The sequence below is a fragment of the Entelurus aequoreus genome, linkage group LG12, assembly GCF_033978785.1.
Source record: "Entelurus aequoreus isolate RoL-2023_Sb linkage group LG12, RoL_Eaeq_v1.1, whole genome shotgun sequence".
NCBI classification, from domain to species: Eukaryota; Metazoa; Chordata; class Actinopteri; order Syngnathiformes; family Syngnathidae; genus Entelurus; species Entelurus aequoreus.
Genome location: NC_084742.1, coordinates 56,907,653 through 56,932,298, shown reverse-complemented (window position 1 = coordinate 56,932,298; position 24,646 = coordinate 56,907,653). Strand labels below are relative to the sequence as shown.

General features: G+C 38.8%; 1 protein-coding gene across 1 annotated transcript in view; it reads right to left on the bottom strand.

Moving 5' to 3' along the window:
• scaf11 (SR-related CTD-associated factor 11) overlaps positions 1 to 23,822 on the bottom strand; it is a 50,465-nt gene extending 26,643 nt beyond the window's left edge. The window contains exons 1-4 of the mRNA XM_062066291.1: positions 23,611 to 23,822; positions 11,060 to 11,106; positions 10,837 to 10,985; positions 10,635 to 10,718 (exon numbers count right to left, since the gene is read on the bottom strand). Coding sequence (XP_061922275.1) covers positions 10,635 to 10,718; positions 10,837 to 10,985; positions 11,060 to 11,078 — 252 coding nt within the window. The 5' untranslated portion in view covers positions 11,079 to 11,106; positions 23,611 to 23,822. The remainder of the gene's footprint in view (positions 1 to 10,634; positions 10,719 to 10,836; positions 10,986 to 11,059; positions 11,107 to 23,610) is intronic.
• Positions 23,823 to 24,646: the final 824 nt, after the last annotated feature.

The following is a 24,646-nucleotide window of genomic DNA, read 5'->3' as shown; positions in this document are numbered from 1 at the left end:
GTTGCAATATTGACACTAATAACACAAAGCTGACATGCATGCTGTTTTTTTCTTAAAAGCTGTCAAAAAAGATCTATCAAATGCAATGTTGCAAATTTGAAACAAATGTGCTTGTCTGTTGCTGGTGTGAAAGCATGGAATTCTCTAAAGAAAGACTTAAAAAGTTGCAAGAATATATTTGAATTTAAAAAGAGTTACAAAAAGAGCCAACTGCAATTATATCAAACTAGGGACGTCCGATAATGGCTTTTTGCCGATATCCGATATTCCGATATTGTCCAACTCTTAATTACCGATACCGATATCAACCGATACCGATATAAACAGTCGTGGAATTAACACATTATTATGCCTAATTTGGACAACCAGGTATGGTGAAGATAAGGTCCTTTTTTTTAAAATTAATAAAATAAGATAAATAAATTAAAAACATTTTCTTGAATAAAAAAGAAAGTAAAACAATATAAAAACAGTTACATAGAAACTAGCAATGAATGAAAATGAGTAAAATTAACTGTTAAAGGTTAGTACTATTGTGGGCTCTGTACCGAGGATGTCGTTGTGGCTTGTACAGCCCTTTGAGACACTTGTGATTTAGGGCTATATAAATAAACATTGATTGATTGATTGATTGATTGATACTATTAGTGGACCAGCAGCACACAGAATCATGTGTGCTTACGGACTGTATCCCTTGCAGACTGTATTGATATATATTGATATATAATGTAGGAACCAGAATATTAACGACCCTTTTGTGTGAATGAGTGTGAATGGGGTAGGGAGGTTTTTTGGGTTGGTGCACTAATTGTAAGTGTATCTTGTGTTTTTTATGTTGATTTAATTTAAAAAATAAAAAAAAACGATACAGATACCGATAATTTAAAAAAACGATACCGATAATTTCCGATATTACATTTTAAAGCATTTATCGGTCGATATTATCGGACATCTCTATATCAAACTGATTTTTTTTTATTTTGATTGGACGTGTCATTGTAAATTCGAAAAACAAATCATCAGCGTCGTTCAAAAAAGCTTTTATCAATTACGCCAAATAGCGAAAGTGAAACCGCTTCTATCAGGACAAGATCTCGAGAAATTAATCCACGCCTTTATCTCGACTCGTCTTGACTACTGCAATGCCCTGTATGTAGGCATTAGCCAGGCCTCCCTCGCCCGCCTGCAGCTCGTGCAGAACTCTGCTGCTCGTCTGCTAACACAGACCCGCAGACGTGAGCACATCACCCCTATATTAGCGTCCCTTCACTGGGTCCCTGTGTGTTACCGAATCAACTTTAAACTCCTTTTATTTGTTTTTAAATGTCTAAACAACCTCGCGCCAACATATCTCTCCGACCTCCTTCAGCCTTACTGCCCCACCCGAACCCTAAGATCAGCCGATCAGCTGCTACTAACGGTCCCTGACACAAGGCTGAAGCTTAGAGGTGACAGAGCTTTCGCCGCTGCTGATCCCAAGCTCTGGAACGACCTCCCTTGGAGTGTTAGACAAGCCTCCTCTCTTCCGGTTTTTAAATCTCTCTTAAAAACATACTTTTATTCCATGACTTTTAACACAGAGTGATATCCATCCTGCAATGGTGTCCCATAATACACCTGCTGTGAACCTCTTTTTATGTTTTATTTATTTTATTTTATTTATTTATTTTTTATCGTGTTCTGTTTGTGTTGTGTTTGCTTGGTACTCGTATTATCTTTTAACCTGCCCATTGTACAGCACTTTGGCTACCCCTTTGGTCAATTTTAAATGTGCTTTATAAATAAAGTTGATTTGATTTGATTGTGAAAATGCTTAAATGAAAATTAAAAAGTATGTTAGAGTTGGGGTGTTGGTGGAGGGCACAGTGATAAAGTCATCTAAAACAATTGGTGTTAAAAGGGGGGCAGATAAATATAAGAATAGTATTCTTCCATCTGCTCCTTTCTGATCATGTATAAGAAACAGAAAAACAATGTAAGTGTCAAATGTACGTGGCTTGTATATATGCATTTTCATGAAAGGAATAAAAAGAAAAATGATGATATTGTTATGAATTACTGACCTATTTAAGGCTCCAATGACTTCACTTTAGGTATGTAATAGGGGTGTGGGAAAAAATCGATTCGAATTCGAATCGCGATTCTCGCGTTGTGCGATTCAGAATCGATTCTCTTTTTTTTTTTTTAAAGTTTTTTTTTTTTTTTTTTTAATTTTATTTATTTTATTTTGTTTTAATTAATCAATCCAACAAAACAATACACAGCAATACCGTAACAATGCAATCCAATTCCAAAAGCAAACCCGACCCAGCAACACTCAGAACTGCAATAAACAGAGCAATTGAGAGGAGACACAAACACGACACAGAACAAACCAAAAGTAGTGAAACAAAAATGAATATTATCAACAACAGTATCAATATTAGTTACAATTTCAACATAGCAGTGATTAAAAATCCCTCATTGACATTATCATTAGACATTTATATATAAAAAAATTAAAAAAAGAACAATAGTGTCACAGTGGCTTACACTTGCATCGCATCTCATAAGCTTGACAACACACTGTGTCCAATATTTTCACAAAGATAAAATAAGTCATATTTTTGGTTCATTTAATAGTTCAAACAAATTTACATTTTTGCAATCAGTTGATAAAACATTGTCCTTTACAATTATAAAAGCGTTTTACAAAAATCTACTACTCTGCTTGCATGTCAGCAGACTGGGGTAGATCCTGCTGAAATCTATGTATTGAATGAATAGAGAATCCTTTTAAATCGGGAAAATATCGTTTTTGAATCGAGAATCACGTTGAATCGAAAAAAAAATCGATTTTTAATCGAATCGTGACCCCAAGAATCGATATTGAATCGAATCGTGGGACACCCAAAGATTCGCAGCCCTAGTATGTAACGATAAACGCTACAATGGTTAACCGCGGTACAACACTCGACGGTTAGCGCTACCGTTTTAAATTGAAATGATCGTAAAACCGCGATTGATAACACCGATAAAGTCACAGACCGGTGATGGACCACAAAAATGGCATTATTGGCTTTATTTTAACAAAAAATCTTAAGAGTACATTAAACATAAGTTTATTATTGCAATTAAAGAACAATTTTGTCCTTAAATAAAATAGTGAACATACTAGACAACTTATCTTTTAGTAGTAAGTAAACAAACAAAGGCTCTTAATTAGTCTGCTGACGTATGCAGTAACATATTGTGTCATTTATACACCTATTATTTTGTCAACATTATGAGGGACAAACTGTTCAACTGGATTATTAATCCCCTAGTTCATTTACTGTTAATATCTGCTTATTTCTGTTTTAACATGTTCTATCTACACTTCTGTTCAAATGTAATCAGATGATACCCTGCCGGGAGCAGTCTGATGGCCATCTGAGTACCATTCCAATCTTGGAACATTGCAAACTTTTTTTATGTATGCAATATCAATGGGGTATATGGCTATTGAATAATACCCTTATGGGTATCATCTGATGGCTACTGCACTGTATGAGGACTTTGATCAAAACTGCTGCACTTTATATACTTCTGCACTTTAAATGAAGCTGCTAAGATACTGTAACCTGACCTGTAACCTGATTTGTAATTCACATACCCTCTATGTATTGTACTTGTACTTTAAATTGTTTATCATTATGTAATTTTATTATTGTTGTGTATTTTCAATCCTGTGTAATTTTATTGTGGATATTAGATGCCCCATAAGAGGACTACAGATGGAAATTAGCACGGTGCTATATCTGGTGCAGCCATCTTCTTAATGTAACAGCACATTGTCCTTCAAATAAACAAACAAATACAAGTAGTCACTTATTCTTCTGTTGTTTGATACTTTACATTAGTTTTGGATGATACCACCCATTTGGGTATCAATCCGATACCACAGGATCATACATTGATCATATTCAAAGTCCTCATGTGTCCAGGGACGTATTTCCTGAGTTCATATATATCGATGTAATCATAGTAGTATCGACTAGATACGCTCTTGTACTTGGTATCTTTACAGTGGATGTCAGGTGTAGATCCACCCATGGCATTTGTTTACAATTAGGCGCGCTAGCTTTTGTTAGCGGTGACACCGGTGAGCTATTGTATCCTCCTACGGTGTGTAGTGTAGCATGTTTAAATATTCCTCGTCCTGCAGTGATAATGGTACTTGTTGTCAAAATAATTGTATCTAAGTTATCACAAAACTTTGTGTTTCCATGAGTTCCCGGCAAGAGGACAAAAGCTGTCTTTGATCCTACCAAGCAAAAGACTTGTAAAACTCCACTGTGTAGGATGGGAAGCGACATGAAGGTGTCGGTTTCTTTGATGAATTGGTAATTCACAGGAAGATCTTGTCTTGACCCGAGATCTACAAAGCGGAGAGGAAGCAGGACCTGACGCAAACTCCAGGCATCTTTTGTTTGAACTGTTTTGTGACCAAGGGCGCCGGCTGTTTATGACCCCCTCCCCCCTTAGAAACAGCTGTTGCCATGTAATCAAGGAAAGTACAAACAAAAGAGGAGGCGTGCAATCCTTTTGTCAGAGCGTGGGACGACACTGTACAAGGGTACAGATCTACGCGCTCTCCTAATTGAGCTAAATTGAATCCTGTCTCTGTTTAATTCCTTGCTTCTTGTCTGTTTAATAGATGTCATCGGTGTTTGAACCTGACACTTGTAAGAAACTTACTTTATTTGTTGCCATGGAGACAAGGATTAGTGATTTAGAAGTAGCTAAAACACTGCTGGATGGATGTTCGCTGCTAGCCAGCTAGCCATGTCTTAAAGCACCTCTTCCTGAGGGCATTTTAGTGTTATAACTTCACCTTTATCTTCAGTTTTCCCTTTTCTGTCTACACACTGTGTCTGCTTGTAAGTACTCTGTTTGTGTGCGCTGCCGAACATGCTCCTCTGCTCATAAAACCAGCAATGTCACGACATGATGAGGCGCCGTCATGCCCGGAAGCCGGTACTTTTCAAACAAGAGTATAGTACCATTTTTGATTCATTAGTACCGCGATACTATACTAGTACCGGTATACCGTACAACCCTACTACAGACTGTGCTATCTTGGTACAAAGTGATGGATTTACACAGGAAGTGAACTCACGTAACATCAAACCGGAACTGATGCAACCAGATCCCGTTTTTATTTATCATTAAAAAAAAAAAACTCTAAATTTTTCTAAATGAAAACGATAAAAGATAAACATATTTTAACAGTCAAATAAAAATATGGTTCTTTAAGAAGCTACAACAATATTAAATATTTATTCTGCCAATGGAAGTATATTGTGTGTCACTCTATTGTATTTATTTGTTAATAAAATCTGGTTCAAAGATTTCAGTGTGTATAAGTACTTTGTGAAGATATTCAACAATCACGTTATAATAAGGATAACTGTGATAGTTTTGATCACACTAAACGTGAAATAAAACTCTCATGTCGTTATATCCCTACTTCACATTAAAATATTACACTTTGAAACATTGCATATTTTGTGTGTTTGCCATAAAAACAAGGTAGTCCATGACAAAAACAACAATAAACAATAGAAACATAAAAAATATATAATAAAAACTTATATTTGACGGATCAATCTGTAGTTGATTTGGAGATTTAGGTGTAGAAAGTAAAAATATGAAAAATAATGAATGACTTATTTTTAACACTTATGAGTTGGGCCCTTTTGGGTCCCCAATAATTATAGTGGGATTGTTTTTTAAACTGTCAAAGCTTAAATAAATAATACATCCAAATCAATGTCGTGAAGCGCCAATAACTACACATCAAATATCACACTTGGAACATTTGGGGTTTTCTTTAACAAAAGGGCCACAAAATATTTGACAAATATAAAATAAAGTGCTGAAGTTGATCTGGAGACGTATGTGTTGAAAAACAAAATTAGTATTTGACTTGGTTTTTTTTACATTTTTATGACTGAGACTAGGGCTGGGCGATATATCGAAATACTCGATATATCGCGGGTTTGTCTCTGTGCGATATAGAAAATGAGTATATCGTGATATTGGAGTATACGTTCTCACGCAGCTGCTTTTAGCTGCTGGCATTACACTGCAGGCATTTCCCACTCTTTCTTGTCTCTCCTTCTCACAGAGGCTTAAAACAAGCGTACCTTCTTACATACGTCACGTGTGCAACGGCACACGCTCCCGCGGAGCACACAAGTAGCGACATGGTAACGTTAGCTGTGGTGCTAACGGTGCGGGTGGTAATACGAGAGAGAGAAGGTGCGAATCTGGTAACAAATGAAGGAAGCATTAAAGGCCTACTGAAAGCCACTACTACCGACCACGCAGTCTGATAGTTTATATATCAATGATGAAATCTTAACATTGCAACACATGCCAATACGGCCGGGTTAACTTATAAAGTGCAATTTTAAATTTCCCTCCACACTTCCGGTTGAAAACGCCTTTGGATGATGACGTATGCGCGTGACGTAGCCAGTGAAACAGAAGTATTGGTACCCCATTGAATGCAATACAAAATAGCTCTGTTTTCATCTCATAATTCCACAGTATTCTGGACATCTGTGTTGGTGAATCTTTTGCAATTTGTTTAATGAACAATGGAGATTGCAAAGAAGAAAGTTGTAGGTGGGATCGGTGTATTAGCGGCGCACCACAGTAACACAACCAGGAAGACAGAGATGGATAGCAGACGCGTTAGCCGCCGAACTCACCTTAACTTCCTCCGTCTCGCCGACCGCATCTGTGATCGAGTGAAGTCCTTCGTCGCACCGTCGATCGCTGGAACGCAGGTGAGCACGGGTGTTGATGAGCAGATGAGGGCTGGCTGGCGTAGGTGGATAGCTATTGTTTTTAGCATAGCTCTGTGAGGTACGGTTGCTAAGTTAGCTTCAATGGCGTCGTTAGCAACAGCATTGTTAACCTTCGCCAAGCTGGAAAGCATTAACCGTGTATTTACATGTCCCTGGTTTAATACTATTGTTGATCTTCTGTCTATCCTTCCAGTCAGGGATTTATTTATTTTGTTTCTATATGCAGTTAAGCACGATGCAATCACGTTAGCTCCGTAGCTAAAGTGTTTCGTCGATGTATTGTCGTGGAGATAAAAGTCACTGTGAATGTCCATTTCGCATTCTCGACTCTCATTTTCAGGAGGATATAGTATCCGAGGTGGTTTAAAATACAAATCCGTGATCCACAATAGAAAAAGGAGAGAGTGTGGAATCCAATGAGCCAGCTTGTACCTAAGTTACGGTCAGAGCGAAAAAAGATATGTCTTGCACTGCATTCTAGTCATTCACTCTCACGTTCTTCATCCACGAATCGTTCATCCTCGCTCAAATTAATGGAGTAATCGTCACTTTCTCGGTCCGAATCGCTCTAGCTGCATTGTAAACAATAGGAAAATGTGAGGAGCTGTTCAACTGACTACGTCACGCTACTTCCGGTAGGGGAAAGGCTTTTTTTTATCAGATACCAAAAGTTGCGATCTTTATCGTCGTTGTTCTCTACTAAATCCTTTCAGCAAAAATATGGCAATATCGCGAAATGATCAAGTATGACACATAGAATGGATCTGCTATCCCCGTTTAAATAAAAAAAATTCATTTCAGTAGGCCTTTAATTCCCAAGAAAAACAGCATGGGGTCCATCGTCTGGCGGTGGTTTGGCTTCAAGCGGAAAGATGTCGAACAGACAACCGTAATTTGTCAAGTGTGTGGCAAAAGCGTTGCCACAAAAAGTAGCATTACTGCTAATATGTAGCATCATTTGAAAAGTCAACCGCTAGAGAATAAGGAGTGCTTGAAACTCTGCATGTCAACATCTCCGTTCGGTGCCACACCAACAAAATGCAAAGGCAAACATTTCCACATCAACACCGTATGAAAAAAATAGTCAACAACATAAGGAGATAACGTCCGCAGGAACCTACCACATAGTGAAAGACATACACTATTTGATTTCCTATAATGCAGCTCATTTTTATTTGACACTTATTGAAATATCTTGTGTGACATCATGCACAAAAGTGCACTTTATTTGTTTTAAACTATTGTAGTGGCGTTCTGTACAAAAAGTGCACATTCATTTAGTGTTGTTTTGATATGTCATCTTAGTGACATCATGCACAAAAGTGCACTAATAGCTTGTTTTAAAATGTCTCTGACAATCTTGCACTTTCTGTTTTAGAAATGACATGAATAATTGTGCCACTGCTTAATAACTGTTTAATAAATACACTTTTGGTCAATTGACTTAGTTGTGATTTCCCTCTCTGCATGAACGTTTAAAATGAGCATATATTAATGCAGTATGAAGAAGAATGTTTTAATGTAGACACATAGAATCATCATACTGATGTGATTATATGCATCAAGTGTTCATTCAAGGCTAAGGCAAAATATGGAGATATATATCGTGTATCGTGACATGACCTAAAAATATTGAGATATTAAAAAAAGGCCATATCGCCCAGCCCTAACTGAGACCCATGAAGGTCCTAAAGGTTAGAAAAAAACATACATTGAAATGGTTTTGATCATGAAAAGTACCAAAATGGCCCCCACAGTGAGAAAAAGTTAGGTTTAGACCAGGCCTGGGCAATTATTTTGACTCGGGGGGCCAAATTTAGAGAAAAAAATGTGTCTGGGGGCCGGTATATCTATTTTTAGAAAAACTAATACAAAACCTCACAATAAAGTCTGACTGAATGCTAAAAATGTTATGACAGACCGCCTTAAAAACGGAATGGAATTTTATTTTTTTCTATAAACGATAAAACCCTGAATATCGAGAACATATGAACGTCACACCCCCTCTCAATCGATATATTTTACAATCAAGCCAAATGCAACAAAAATGCAACAAACACAGCGAAATATGAACGTGAAGGGTTAAAAAACAAAAAACATCTACAATCGGATATACCGTATTTTCCGCACCATAAGCCGCACCTAAAAACCACAATTTTTCTCAAAAGCAGACAGTGCGGCTAATAACCCGGTGCGCCTTATATATGGATTAATATTCATATTTATTTTCATAAAGTTTAGGTCTCGCAACTACGGTAAACAGCCGCCATCTTTTTTCCCCGTAAAAGAGGAAGCGCTTCTTCTTCTACTGTAAGCAACCGCCAAGGTGAGCACCCGCCCCCGTAGAAGAAGAAGCACGCGGATATTACGTTTCATTTCATTTGTGTATTTCTGTAAAGACAACAAAATGTCTCCTACTAAGAGACACGCGTACAAGGTTCCACTGACTTTTGATATTCATGTGAACCGCACTGTGGATACAACGGGAACACGTACGGTGAATATTCGCACCACAGGGAATGAGAAGTCGTCCTACTGTGGTTCTAGCTTGCCATGCTAACGGCCAGAAACTTCCACCCAGGGTGATATTCAAAAGGAAGACATTGCCAAAAGAGAACTTTCCAGCCGGCGTCATCATAAAAGCTACCTCGAAGGGATGGATGGATGAAGAAAAGATGAGCGAGTGGTTGATAGACGTTTACGCGAAGACACCGGGTGACTTTTTTCACGCAGCGCCGTTCCTGTTGATCTACGACTGCATGCGCGTCCACATCATCGATGGTGTCAAAAAACAAGTGAAGCACACCGAAGAAGAAGAATTTGAGGGATTTGTGGATGAGTAATAACTTCAGAAAGTGAGCTTTAAATGTTTGTTTTGTGTGTCGTGTGACACTAACGTATGAGCAACGTTGAGTTATTGATGTTGCTATTGCTCTGCACTATTTTGAGTGTTACTATTTTTGTGATTGCACATTTTTACATTACATTTTGGGAGTGAACAGAGTTGTTAGAACGCTGGTTTGTAATATATTATTAAAGTTTGACTGACCTATCTGACTGTTTTGTTGACATTCCCTTTAGCGTAGCGTAGGTGCGGCTAATAGCACGGGGCGGCTAATAGGTAAACAAAGTTTTGAAATATTCCGTTCATTAAACGTGCGGCTAATAACACGGGGCGCCTTATGGTGCGGAAATTACGGTATCTGATACAGCACTAAGCTTTAGAACTTTGTTGTAAAAATCTCCTTCCGCGTCTGTCCCTGACACCCGCATTTCAGGCTCTGGAAACACTCTGTGGAAACGCTCCCCACCCACACTGCTTGGTGCCTCGTCTGACCTGCTGTGACGTAGATTACCATAGTAACTAGTAGGGTTGTATGGTATACGGGTATTAGTATAGTACCGCGATACTAATGAATCATATTCGGTACCATACCGCCTCTGAAAAGTACCGGTCCGCCACACCCTAAGATTTTTTGTTAAAATAAAGCCAATAATGCAATTTTTTATGGTATCAAAATAATATTGGTATCAGGACAACACTAGTCACTAAAATATCATGCAAAAGTGCAGATTCCAACCATTGAAACACTTTGTATAGTTGAAGACTTACGGTCATTTGAAAACATCACTGCACATCATAATGGCAGCTACACTTTCCATCTTAAAGACATAAAAAAAATATTTGGGAATGTCCGGCGGGCCAGATTGAAAAGCTTAACAGGCCGCATGTGGCCCCCGGGCCTTAATTTGCCCAGGTCTGGTTTAGACTGTAATGAAAATGTATAAACGGACCTGCACGCAGCGCAGACCTCCATCCCATCTGTAAACATTCCTGAAGGGTCTTCTGTCCACGGGACAAGAGGGGACCATCTGCAACTGTTGTGAAAAATATTCAAAATGATCCTGCTTAAACAAAACATCTCAATGCATCAGTCTTTACAAGGTCCTTCCCAAATAAGAGTGAATCCAATAACGGAGTCAAGTTGAACATCACCTCCGCCCAAGTCAGCAGACATCCCAGGCAGAAGACATGGCAGCAGCTGTCGGGCATGGCCAGCTCTCCTCGGGCCAGGACACCCAGGCAGATCGGACATCGCTCGGCCTCCTCGCTGTCGCTCCCATCGGAGGGCGACCCTTGGCCGCCTAGACGCAGAAAGTCATTACAAGGCATGTCGTGTGCCATGCATGCCAGCGCCAAAAAAAGGATTGAGCCTCACCGCTTTCAGCTCCCGTCATGTCCAGCCCCGGGCTGTCCTGATCACCACTGCACAGAGAGAGCATGTTACCATATGTCCATGTGCAGCTGTACTGCAATTTGATGCGTTGCACCTTGGAGGAAACTGCAATTCTGACACATTTGTGCAAACTAGGGTTGTACGGTATACCACTACTAGTATAGTATCGCAGTACTAATGAATCAAAAACACTACTATACTCTGTTTGAAAAGTACCGGTTCGCCATCGTCATTGCTGGTTTTACGAGCAGAGGAGCATGTTCGGCAGCGCACACACACACAGAGTACTTACAAGCAGACACAGTGTAAAGACAGAAAAGGGAGAATGGACAAATTTTGGTGTAAAGACTAAAGATAAAGGTGAAGTCATAACACTGAAACACCCTCAGGAAGATGTCCATCCGCAATCGGTGGTGTTTTAGCTACTTCTAAATCACTAATCCTCGCCTCCATGGCAACAAATAAAGTAAGTTTCTTACAAGTATCATTATCACTGCAGGACGAGGAATAGCTAAACACGCTTCACTACACACCGTAGGAGGATACAATAGCTCACCGGCGTTACCGCTAACAAAAGATAGCGCTCCTGAATGTAAACAAACGCCATGGGTGGATCTACACCTGACATCCACTGTAATGATACCAAGTACAAGAGCGTATCTAGTCGATAGTACTATGATTACATTGATACTTATTATCGTCACAAAATCTTTTTTCCTCTTTTTAAAATTCATAATATGTTTATAAACTCAGGAAGTACGTCACTAGACACATGAGGACTTTGAATATGACCAATGTATGATCCTGTAACTACTTGGTATCGGATCGATACCTAAATGTGTGGTATCATCCAAAACTAATGTAAAGTATCAAAGAAGAGAAGAATAAGTGAATTTTACATTTTAACAGAAGTGTAGATGGAACATGTTAAAACAGAAAGTAAGCAGATATTAACAGTAAATGAACAAGTAGATTAATAATAAATTTTTACAGTTTGTCCCTCATAATGTAGACAAAATAATAGGTAGATAAATGACACAATATGTTACTGCATATGTCAGCAGACTAATTAGGAGTCTTTGTTTGTTTACTTACTACTAGGGCTGCAACAACTAATCGATTAAAAAAACAGTTGGCAATTAATTTAGTCATCGATTCGTTGGATCTATGCTATGCGCAGAGACAATTTTTTTGTTTTTTTTGTAATTTTTTTTATTTTTTATAAATCTTTATTTATAAACTGCAACATGTACAAACAGCTGAGAAACAATAATCAAAATAAGTATGGTGCAAGTATGCTGTTTTTTTTCAATAAAATACTGGAAAGGATAGAAATGTAGTTTGTCTCTTTTATCCGATTATTAATCTAAGTAATAATCGACAGATTAATCGATTATCAAATTAATCGTTAGTTGCAGCCCTACTTACTACTAAAAGACAAGTTGTCTAGTATGTTCACTAATTTCTTTAAGGACTAAATTACAATAATAAACATATGTTTCATGTACCCTAAGATTTTTTTGTTAAAATAAAGCCAAAAATGAATTTTTTTGTGGTACCCTTTATTTAGAAAAGTATCGAAATACATTTTGGTATTGGTGCCAAAATATTGGTATTGGGACAACCCTCGTGCAAACTATCTTCCGTTTTCAAGCGTGTCAACGATTTGTGACCTGACAAATGATGATGGTGGCGACAGTCAAATGTCTAAGACCAAACTATTAACTCCTGTTGATCGGCATTTCTCAACTTTCTGAGCTTTTTACGATGTCTAATTTCAGCAGGACTGGGCTATATGGCTGAAAAGTGTATCACGATAAAAGTGTTTTAAATCAGTCGATATTGGTAATTATTTATACATTTTTTTATGACCTATGGAAAATAAGCAGTAGATAAATACATGAAATGTAAATATTTTTATTTGAAATGTCACCTTCCTCTGATTATAATCCCTCAGATACCAAGGCACAAAGGAAATGTCAACACAAACATGGAAAACACTCCAACAATGTCAACAAAATAGTCAAATCACATTGAACACTGAACAATCAGCTCTTAAAATGAAATAATATTTAAGAAATGCTGCATAAAGTAAGAAAATAGTGCAAAGTGTGAAAATATAAACAGGGAAACCTAAGAACATCTTCTGCAGGTAAAGTGCCAGGAAATAACGGCTGTGTAACATGTATTTGCCCTGTTGTTCTTATTTAAATAATTTTTGTTATGCAGTAATTGTTTAAATATTATTAATATATCGGTCGACATTGAGAATTATTAACATTTTTATGACTTATGGAAAATAAGGAGCGGGAGAATATTATTATTTATATTAAATGTAACTTCCTCTGATTATAATCCCCTCAGCTATCAAGGCAGAAAGGAAATGTCAACACAAACATGGAAAACACTCAATGTCAACAAAATAGTCAAATCACATTGAACACTTAAATATAACCTCTTAAAAATATGGAATATGTAAGTATTGCTGTATAAAGTGTAAGAAAATAGTGCAAAGTGTGAAAATGTAAACACAGAGAAACCTAAGGAGAACTATTTTCTGCAGGTTTAGTGCCAGGAAATAACAAATCAATCAAATCAAATCAACTTTATTTATAAAGCACAACAACAACTGTGTAACATGTATTTGCCCAGTTATTTTTATTTAACTATGGAAATATTTTTTTGTTAAGCAGTAATTGTCCAAAGTGTGAAATTGTAAACACAGAGAAACCTGAGGAGAACTATTTTCTGCAGGTTTAGTGGCAGGAAGTTACAGCTGTGCTCTAAAGGGTGAGCACAGCACAGCTTTAACACACCGAACCTTATCAGCCACCTGACACGCCAGCATCGCTACGACGGTGTTTTTGAAAGCCAACGACGACGCTCCAAAAAAAAGCTGCCTCAGCCGCAAAAGTTATTAGGTTGTTGCTAAAATAGTCTGATACAGGGACAGTATCGGCCTTACCAACTCTTTATTTGGACATTTTTTTCAATGATTAAATGATTTTGTGATTTTTGCCTTCAATTTGTTAAAAAAAAAAAACATGCTTATTATTACACTAAAACACATGACAAATACGCAAAAAAGAAAAACATAACTTAAAATAAAATTCAACAAATAAATGTAGTCTTTTCTGCTGTTATGATATACAAATGTTCAGGAAAAAAAGTCAACAGTGAAAAAAAAGTATATTACGAGCCTTGGCCAATACTGGTATTAAGTTGATATGATATCAGCACAAAAGATAAATGCTTGTATTAGGATAGACTTATATTTATTTATTAGTGTGGAATGTTAGAAAAGCTTTGATGAAGTGAAAAGACAAACAGAGAACAATGGCAGGTATGAAAAACACTAACCGACTGGAATGATGCTGTCTTTAAGTTGAAGTGGAATGATAGTGTTTTTTGGCGAAACATAGTAGTCACCATAATTCTTCATCATCATCATTTCTTATTATTCCTTTCATGAAAATGCATATATACAAGCCACATACAGTTGACACTTTCATTTTTTGTTTCTTATACTTTTCCATTATTTAATTAATTAAATCCATGACGTATTAAGTGGAGTGGTGCGGAAACGTTTGTTTCTGGATACAAGTTCAATACGCTGCTGCCTTGGAGACTTTGTGTTTAATATTATTTGATACTTGTTGATATTCAGCATGTTTTAGATTACAATATTGTTCAATAACAGACACTAATTATGTGACACTTGTTATTTTGCTTGTATCGGATCGATACCCGACAGCAATATATCGGACACTCCTAGTTATTATTATCAAAATTTAAGCTTTTTGTATTCAGTGTTGGCATTAACGCACATTTTTTGTCTTTTTACGCATTGAAATCAGAAAGGATGCGCAATTCTGGAAGCCCGCGCGTCCCGAGGATGCAGATTTTTTTTCTTTTACTGCGCAGTTTGCTTGTTTGTTTTTTTATTTTATTGATTATCGCTTTCCGACGGAGTTTTGTTTAGTTTATATTTGTCGGGTCAAATTTCTGTACCCGTTTATTGCGTTTTTATTGGTCGTAAATTTTGATTCGCCGAAAGTTTTATCAATCACAAATACTGCCTCAGTTTGCACTCGGACAACTTTACCGCTGTCAAAAGAAAGACTTCATGGTAAACACTAAGGTGAGTGTAAAGTCAACCTTTTTAACTTCATCTTAGGGTTTCAAAATTCCAGGAATATTCAAAGTTGGAAACTTTCCATGGGAAATGAATGGGAATAAACATTGAATGCAACATGCTAGATCTTGCAGCATGATTATTAGCTAAAAGAACCTGATTTAATGCAAATTCCGTAGAATTTCAACCCTGCACTGTGCATTCCTCCATCACATGCACAGATAATTCCCAGCATGCTACACACTACAGCAGGACTATTGAAGTCACACTAGTATTTGAGCCCAAGGACTTCATCCAGTCAGGTAAGTGCTGATGATATTACTGGGGTGAATATATTTGATCTATGGTATTTAAAGGCCTACTGAAAGCCACTACTACCGACCACGCAGTCTGATAGTTTATATATCAATGATGAAATCTTAACATTGCAACACATGCCAATACGGCCGGGTTAACTTATAAAGTGCAATTTTAAATTTCCCGGGAAACTTCCGGTTGAAAACGTCTATGTATGATGACGTTTGCGCGTGACGTCAATGGTTGAAGCGGAAGTATTCGGACACATTGTATCTCAATACAAACAGCTCTGTTTTCATTGCAAAATTCCACAGTATTCTGGACATCTGTGTTGGTGAATCTTTTGCAATTTGTTTAATGAACAATGAAGACTGCAAAGAAGAAAGTTGTAGGTGGGATCGGTGTATTAGCGGCTGGCTGCAGCAACACAACCAGGAGGACTTTGACTTGGATAGCAGACGCGCTATCCGACGCTAGCCGCAGACCGCATCGATGATCGGGTGAAGTCCTTCGTCGCGTGATTGCTGGAATGCAGGTGGGCACAGGTGTTGATGAGCAGATGAGGGCTGGCATAGGTGGAGCGCTAATGTTTTTATCATAGCTCTGACGAGGTCCCGTAGCTAAGTTAGCTTCAATGGCGTCGTTAGCAACAGCATTGCTAGGCTTCGACAGGCGGCACAGCATTAACCGTGTGGTTACAGGTCAAGTGTTTGGTTCGGTGTCTCCTGATAGTAGTATTGTTGATTTTCTGTCTATCCTTCCAGTCAGGGGCTTATTTATTTTGTTTCTATCTGCATTTAAGCCCGATGCTATCACGTTAGCTCCGTAGCTAAAGTGCTTCACCGATGTATTGTCGTGGAGATAAAAGTCACTGTGAATGTCCATTTCGCGTTCTCGACTCTCATTTTCAAGAGGATATAGTATGCGAGGTGGTTTAAAGGCCTACTGAAATGATTTTTTTTCATTTAAACGGGAATAGCAGATCCATTGTATGTGTCATACTTGATCATTTCGCGATATTGCCATATTTTTGCTGAAAGGATTTAATAGAGAAAATCGACGATAAAGTTCGCAACTTTTGCTCGCTGATAAAAAAAGCCTTGCCTGTACCGGAAGTAGCGTGACGTCACAGGAGCTAGTATTCCTCACAATTTTCCTTTGTTTACAATGGAGCGAGAGAGATTCGGACCGAGAAAGTGATGATTACCCCATTAATTTGAGCGAGGATGAAAGATTCGTAGATGAGGAACGTTACAGTGAAGGACTTGAGAGACAGTGATGGACGTATCTTTTTTCGCTCTGACCGTAACTTAGGTACAAGCTGGCTCATTGGATTCCACACTCTCCTTTTTTTATTGTGGATCACGGATTTGTATGTTAAACCACCTCGGATACTATATCCTCTTGAAAATGAGAGTCGAGAACGCAAAATGGACATTCAGTGCCTTTTATCTCCACGACAATACATCGGTGAAATGCTTTAGCTACGAGCTAACGTGATAGCATCGTGCTTTAACTGCATATAGAAACAAAAAAATAAACCTCTGACTGGAAGGATAGATAGAAAATCAACAATACTATTAAACCGTGGACATGTAAATACACGGTTAATGCTTTCCAGGCTGGCGAAGGTTAACAATGCTGTGCTAACGACGCCATTGAAGCTAACTTAGCAACTTAGCAACGGGACCTCACAGAGCTATGCTAAAAACATTAGCTCTCCACCTACGCCAGCCAGCCCTCATCTACTCATCAACACCCGTGCTCACCTGCGTTCCAGCGATCGGCAGAAGGACGAAGGACTTCACCCGATGCGTTTGGCGGCCCGGAGACGTAGGAAGTCAAGGTGAGGTCGGCGGCTAGCGCGGCTAGCGTTCCAACAAAGTCCTCCTGGTTGTGTTGCTGTAGTCCGCTGCTAATACACCGATCCCACCTACAACTGTCTTCTTTGCAGCCTTCATTGTTCATTAAACAAATTGCAAAAGATGTCCAAAATACTGTGGAATTATGAAATGAAAACAGAGCTTTTTGTATAGGATTCTACGGGTACCATAACTTCCGTTACTCTGACTTCGTCACGCGCATACGTCATCATACCGCAACGTTTCAGCCGGATATTTCCCGGGAAGTTTTAAAAGTCACTTTATAAGTTAACCCGGCCGTATTGGCATGTGTTGCAATGTTAAGATTTCATCATTGATATATAAACTATCAGACTGCGTGGTCGGTAGTAGTAGGTTTCAGTAGGCCTTTAAAATACAAATACGTGATCCACAATAGAAAAAGGAGAAAGTGTGGAATCCAATGACCCCTTTTACCTAAGTTACGGTCAGAGCGAAAAAAGATATGTCCTGCACTGCACTCTAGTCCTTCACTCTCAAGTTCCTCATCCACGAATCTTTCATCCTGGCTCAAATTAATGGGGTAATCGTCGCTTTCTCGGTCTGAACCGCTCTCGCTGCTGGTGTAAACAATGGGGAAATGTGAGGAGCTCTTCAACCTGCGACGTCACGCTACTTCTGGTACAGGCAAGGCTTTTTTTATCAGCGACCAAAAGTTGCGAACTTTATCGTCGATGTTCTCTACTAAATCCTTTCAGCAAAAATATGGCAACATCGCGAAATGATCAAGTATGACACATTGAATGGATCTGCTATCCCCGTTTAAATAAAAAAAATTCATTTCAGTAGGCCTTTAAGTGTAATAGAGGTGTATTTGCTTGTTACTGTATGACTGTAGACTACTCCAGCAGACTTCCACTCAAGCTAGCTAGCTGTTCCTGTACTTGTTAAATGATTTTGGGGCCATTATCTCTAGCTAGCCAGGTTTATGTACCACCACAGTCTCATAATGAACCGAAAATATTTTTCCCTTAGCTGTGATGCTAATTTTCTCTATGTTAAATCCCATTCATTTATGCTAACAATGTTAGCGATCCGAATTGACCTTTTTTGTGATCTGTAAAGTTCAACTTCTAAAAATACACACTATTATGCTAGATCAAACATGGACTGGACTCTCACACTATTATGTTAGATCCACTATGGACTGGACTCTCACAATATTATGCTAGATCCACCATGGACTGGACTCTCACACTATTATGTTAGATCCACTATAGACTGGACTCTCACACTATTATGTTAGATCCACTATGGACTGGACTCTCACACTATTATGTTAGATCCACTATGGACTGGACTCTCACACTATTATGTTAGATCCACTATGGACTGGACTCACACTATTATGCTCAATCCACTATGGACTGGACTCTCACACTATTATGTTAGATCCACTATGGACTGGACTCACACTATTATGTTCAATCCACTATGGACTGGACTCTCACACTATGTTGTTAGATCCACTATGGACTAGACTCTCACTATTATGCTAGATCCACTATGGACTGGACTCTCACTATTATGCTAGATCCACTATGGACTGGACTCTCACACTATTATGTTAGATCCACTATGGACTGGACTCTCACACTATTATGCTAGATCCACTATGGACTGGACTCTCACACTATTATGCTAGATCCACTATGGACTGGACTCTGACACTATTATGTTAGATCCACTATGGACTGGACTCTCACACTATTAACTAGATCCACTATGGACTGGACTCTCACACTATTAACTAGATCCACAATGGACTGGACTCTCACACTATTGTGTTAGATCCACTATGGACAGGACTTTCACAATATTATGTTAGATCCACTATGGACTGGACTCTCACACTATTATGTTAGCTCCACTGCGGACTGGACTATAACACTGTTAACTAGATCCACTATGGACTGGACTCTCCCACTATTGTGTTAGATCCACTATGGACTGGACTTTCACAATATTATGTTAGATCCACTATGGACAGGACTTTCACAATATTATGTTAGATCCACTATGGACTGGACTCTCCCACTATTATGTTAGATCCACTATGGACTGGACTCTCACACTATTAACTAGATCCACTATGGACTGGACTCTCACACTATTATGTTAGATCCACTATGGACTGGACTCTCACACTATTATGTTAGATCCACTATGGACTGGACTCTCACACTATTATGCTACATCCACTATGGACTGGACTCTCACACTATTATGCTAGATCCACTATGGACTGGACTCTCACTATTATGTTAGATCCACTATGGACTGGACTCTCACACTATTATGTTAGATCCACTATGGACTGGACTCTCACTATTATGTTAGATGCACTATGGAATGGACTCTCACACTATTATGTTAGCTCCACTACGGACTGGACTATAACACTGTTAACTAGATCCACTATGGACTGGACTCTCACACTATTATGTTAGATCCACTATGGACTGGACTCTCAAACTATTATGTTAGATCTAGGGCTGCAACAACTAATCGATTCAATCGATTAAAATCGATTATAAAAATAGTTGGCGTTTAATTTAGTCATCGATTCGTTGGATTTATGCTATGCGCATGCGCAGAGGCTACTTGTTTTTTTTTTGTTTTTTATAAACCTTTATTTATAAACTGGAACATGTACAAACAGCTGAGAAACAATAATCAAAATAAGTATGGTGCCAGTATGCTGGGTTTTTTTTCAATAAAATACTGGAAAGGATAGAAATGTAGTTTGTCTCTTTTATTCGATTATTAATCGAAGTAATAATCGACAGATTAATCGATTATCAAATTAGTTGTTAGTTGCAGCCCTAGTTAGATCCACTATGGACTGGACTCTCACAATATTATGCTAGATCTACTATGGACTGGACTCTCGCACTATTATGTTAGATCCACTATGGACTGGACTCTCACAATATTATGCTAGATCCACTATGGACTGGACTCTCACACTATTATGTTAGATCCACTATGGACTGGACTCTCACAATATTATGCTAGATCCACTATGGACTGGACTCTCACACTATTATGTTAGATCCACTATGGACTGGACTCTCACAATATTATGTTAGATCTACTATGGACTGGACTCTCGCACTATTATGTTAGATCCACTATGGACTGGACTCTCACAATATTATGTTAGATCCACTATGGACTGGACTCTCACACTATTATGCTACATCCACTATGGACTGGACTCTCACACTATTATGCTAGATCCACTATGGACTGGACTCTCACTATTATGTTAGATCCACTATGGACTGGACTCTCACACTATTATGTTAGATCCACTATGGACTGGACTCTCACTATTATGTTAGATGCACTATGGAATGGACTCTCACACTATTATGTTAGCTCCACTACGGACTGGACTATAACACTGTTAACTAGATCCACTATGGACTGGACTCTCACACTATTATGTTAGATCCACTATGGACTGGACTCTCAAACTATTATGTTAGATCTAGGGCTGCAACAACTAATCGATTCAATCGATTAAAATCGATTATAAAAATAGTTGGCGTTTAATTTAGTCATCGATTCGTTGGATTTATGCTATGCGCATGCGCAGAGGCTACTTGTTTTTTTTTTGTTTTTTATAAACCTTTATTTATAAACTGGAACATGTACAAACAGCTGAGAAACAATAATCAAAATAAGTATGGTGCCAGTATACTGGGTTTTTTTTCAATAAAATACTGGAAAGGATAGAAATGTAGTTTGTCTCTTTTATTCGATTATTAATCGAAGTAATAATCGACAGATTAATCGATTATCAAATTAGTTGTTAGTTGCAGCCCTAGTTAGATCCACTATGGACTGGACTCTCACAATATTATGCTAGATCTACTATGGACTGGACTCTCGCACTATTATGTTAGATCCACTATGGACTGGACTCTCACAATATTATGCTAGATCCACTATGGACTGGACTCTCACACTATTATGTTAGATCCACTATGGACTGGACTCTCACAATATTATGCTAGATCCACTATGGACTGGACTCTCACAATATTATGTTAGATCTACTATGGACTGGACTCTCGCACTATTATGTTAGATCCACTATGGACTGGACTCTCACAATATTATGTTAGATCCACTATGGACTGGACTCTCACACTATTATGTTAGATCCACTATGGACTGGACCCCCACACTATTATGTTAGATCCACTATGGACTGGACTCTCACACTATTATGTTAGATCCACTATGGACTGGACTCTCACACTATAATGTTAGATCCACTATGGACTGGACTCTCACACTATTATGTTAGATCCACTATGGACTGGACTCTGACAATATTATGCTAGATCCATTATGGACTGGACTCACACTATTATGTTAGATCCACTATGGACTGGACTCTCACACTATTATGTTAGATCCACTATGGACTGGACTCTCACAATATTATGTTAGATCTACTATGGACTGGACTCTCACACTATTATGTTAGATCCACTATGGACTGGACTCTCACACTATTATGTTAGATCCACTATGGAGTGGACTCTCACACTATTATGTTAGATCCACTATGGACTGGACTCTCACACTATTATGTGAGATCCACTATGGACTGGACTCTCACACTATTATGTTAGATCCACTATGGACTGGACTCTCACACTATTATGTTAGATCCACTATGGACTGGACCCCCACACTATTATGTTAGATCCACTATGGACTGGACTCTCACACTATTATGTTAGATCCACTATGGACTGGACTCTCACACTATTATGTTAGATCCACTATGGACTGGACTCTCACACTATTATGTTAGATCCACTATGGACTGGACTCTCACACTATTATGTTAGATCCACTATGGACTGGACCCCCACACTATTATGTTAGATCCACTATGGACTGGACTCTCACACTATTATGTTAGATCCACTATGGACTGGACTCTAACACTATAATGTTAGATCCACTATGGACTGGACTCTCACACTATTATGTTAGATCCACTATGGACTGGACTCTGACAATATTATGCTAGATCCATTATGGACTGGACTCACACTATTATGTTAGATCCACTATGGACTGGACTCTCACACTATTATGTTAGATCCACTATGGACTGGACTCTCACAATATTATGTTAGATCTACTATGGACTGGACTCTCACACTATTATGTTAGATCCACTATGGACTGGACTCTCACACTATTATGTTAGATCCACTATGGACTGGACTCTCACACTATTATGTTAGATCCACTATGGACTGGACTCTCACACTATTATGTTAGATCCACTATGGACTGGACTCTCACACTATTATGTTAGATCCACTATGGACTGGACCCCCACACTATTATGTTAGATCCACTATGGACTGGACTCTCACACTATTATGTTAGATCCACTATGGACTGGACTCTCACACTATTATGTTAGATCCACTATGGACTGGATTCTCACACTATTTTTTCAAAAACACAATATAGAATGTGAGATATAACAGGATAAATATATTTATCATTTGTTTTCGAAATGGTTATAAAAAAGTGGGGGCCCAAAAATTGACTGCGGGAGCCTGTTTTTATGACTTGACGGGGGCCCCAGGCCAACAGTAATACCGTTTGACTTAATGTCAACAATATACTGCAGGCCAACTTAACTTGAGCTGCAGGCTGCAAATGGCCCCCGGGGGCCACACTTTGGATACCCTCGGTCTAAAACACGCCAGTATCGACCTTATACAACATCTGTATGGATAATATCATTATGGATCGATCGAGTACATTTTAATCATGACAACAATGACGAACATCAACTTGCTAACGCTAAATGACATACTTAGATGGGGGCCACAAACATAAGCTTGATCCGCCAGGGGCCAACACAAACCATCCACACGAAGATTGTTATTGGTTAGCACGATTAGCACGGCGAGCTAATGCTAGCTTCCAGCCAAACAGCTAGCAAACGGTGGCTATGCTAACATGCTAATTAGCGTGCTAACGATTAGCGACGCCGATTCCAGTGAAGGTCATAGGTTAGCTCGCACGCTAACAGCAAGCTAACGTGAAGTTTAGCACAATAGCCAGCTAGCAACACCTGCTAACGTCGTTATAACGCGCTAGCACTCGGGGGCTAGTTTAGTTAGCAGCAAGCGAGTGTCGCTACTCACCAGTCCAAAGTGCTGCCGTGCTCGGCTCTCACGCGCCGATCGGTGTTTCGGCTTCAAAAACTTTTCGTCCCAGGAAGTGCTAACAAATCGCCGAGCTAAAGTTGTTTGTGGCTAAAAAGCGAGCACAGATTTCAAGGATTGTCGGCCACATGTCTCGGTAGTGTGGCGGAGAGTTCTGGCGAGTGGCTCCCCCTGCTGGACACGCCGAGTATTACGCTGGTGACGAGGTAAATAAAGTGCATTCATTTACTTTGTACAATTATATATATTTTTGCGACCAATAAACACTTCAAATAATTTCCAGCATAAATAATTAAGCATTAAAGAATATTTTTGTAGTATTCATTAGTAGTTTATTTGTAATTCACTGAGTTAATCAATCAATCAATTATCAATCAATGTTTACTCATATAGCCCTAAATCACGAGTGTCTCTAAAGGCTGCACAAGCCACAACCACATCCTCGGCTCAGATCCCACATCAGGGCAAGGAAAAACTCAACCCAATGAGGAACCTTGGAGGGGACCGCAGATGTCCACTCCAGTCCATAGTGGATCTAACATAATAGTGGGAGTCCAGTCCATAGTGGATCTAGTTAATAGTGTGAAAGTGCAGTCCATAGTGGATCTAGCATAATAGTGTGAGAGTCCAGTCCATAGTGTATCTAACATAATAGTGTGAGAGTCCAGTCCATAGTGGATCTAACATAATAGTGTGAGAGTCCAGTCCATAGTGGATCTAACATAATATTGTGAGAGTCCAGTCCATAGTGGATCTAGCATAATAGTGTGAGAGTCCAGTCCATAGTGGATCTAACATAATAGTGTGAGAGTCCAGTCCATAGTGGATCTAACATAATATTGTGAGAGTCCAGTCCATAGTGGATCTAACATAATAGTGTGAGAGTCCAGTCCATAGTGGATCTGACATGATAGTGTGAGACTCCGGTCCATAGTGGATCTAACATAATAGTGTGAGAGTCCAGTCCATGGTGGATCTGACATGATAGTGGGAGATTCCGGTCCATAGTGGATCT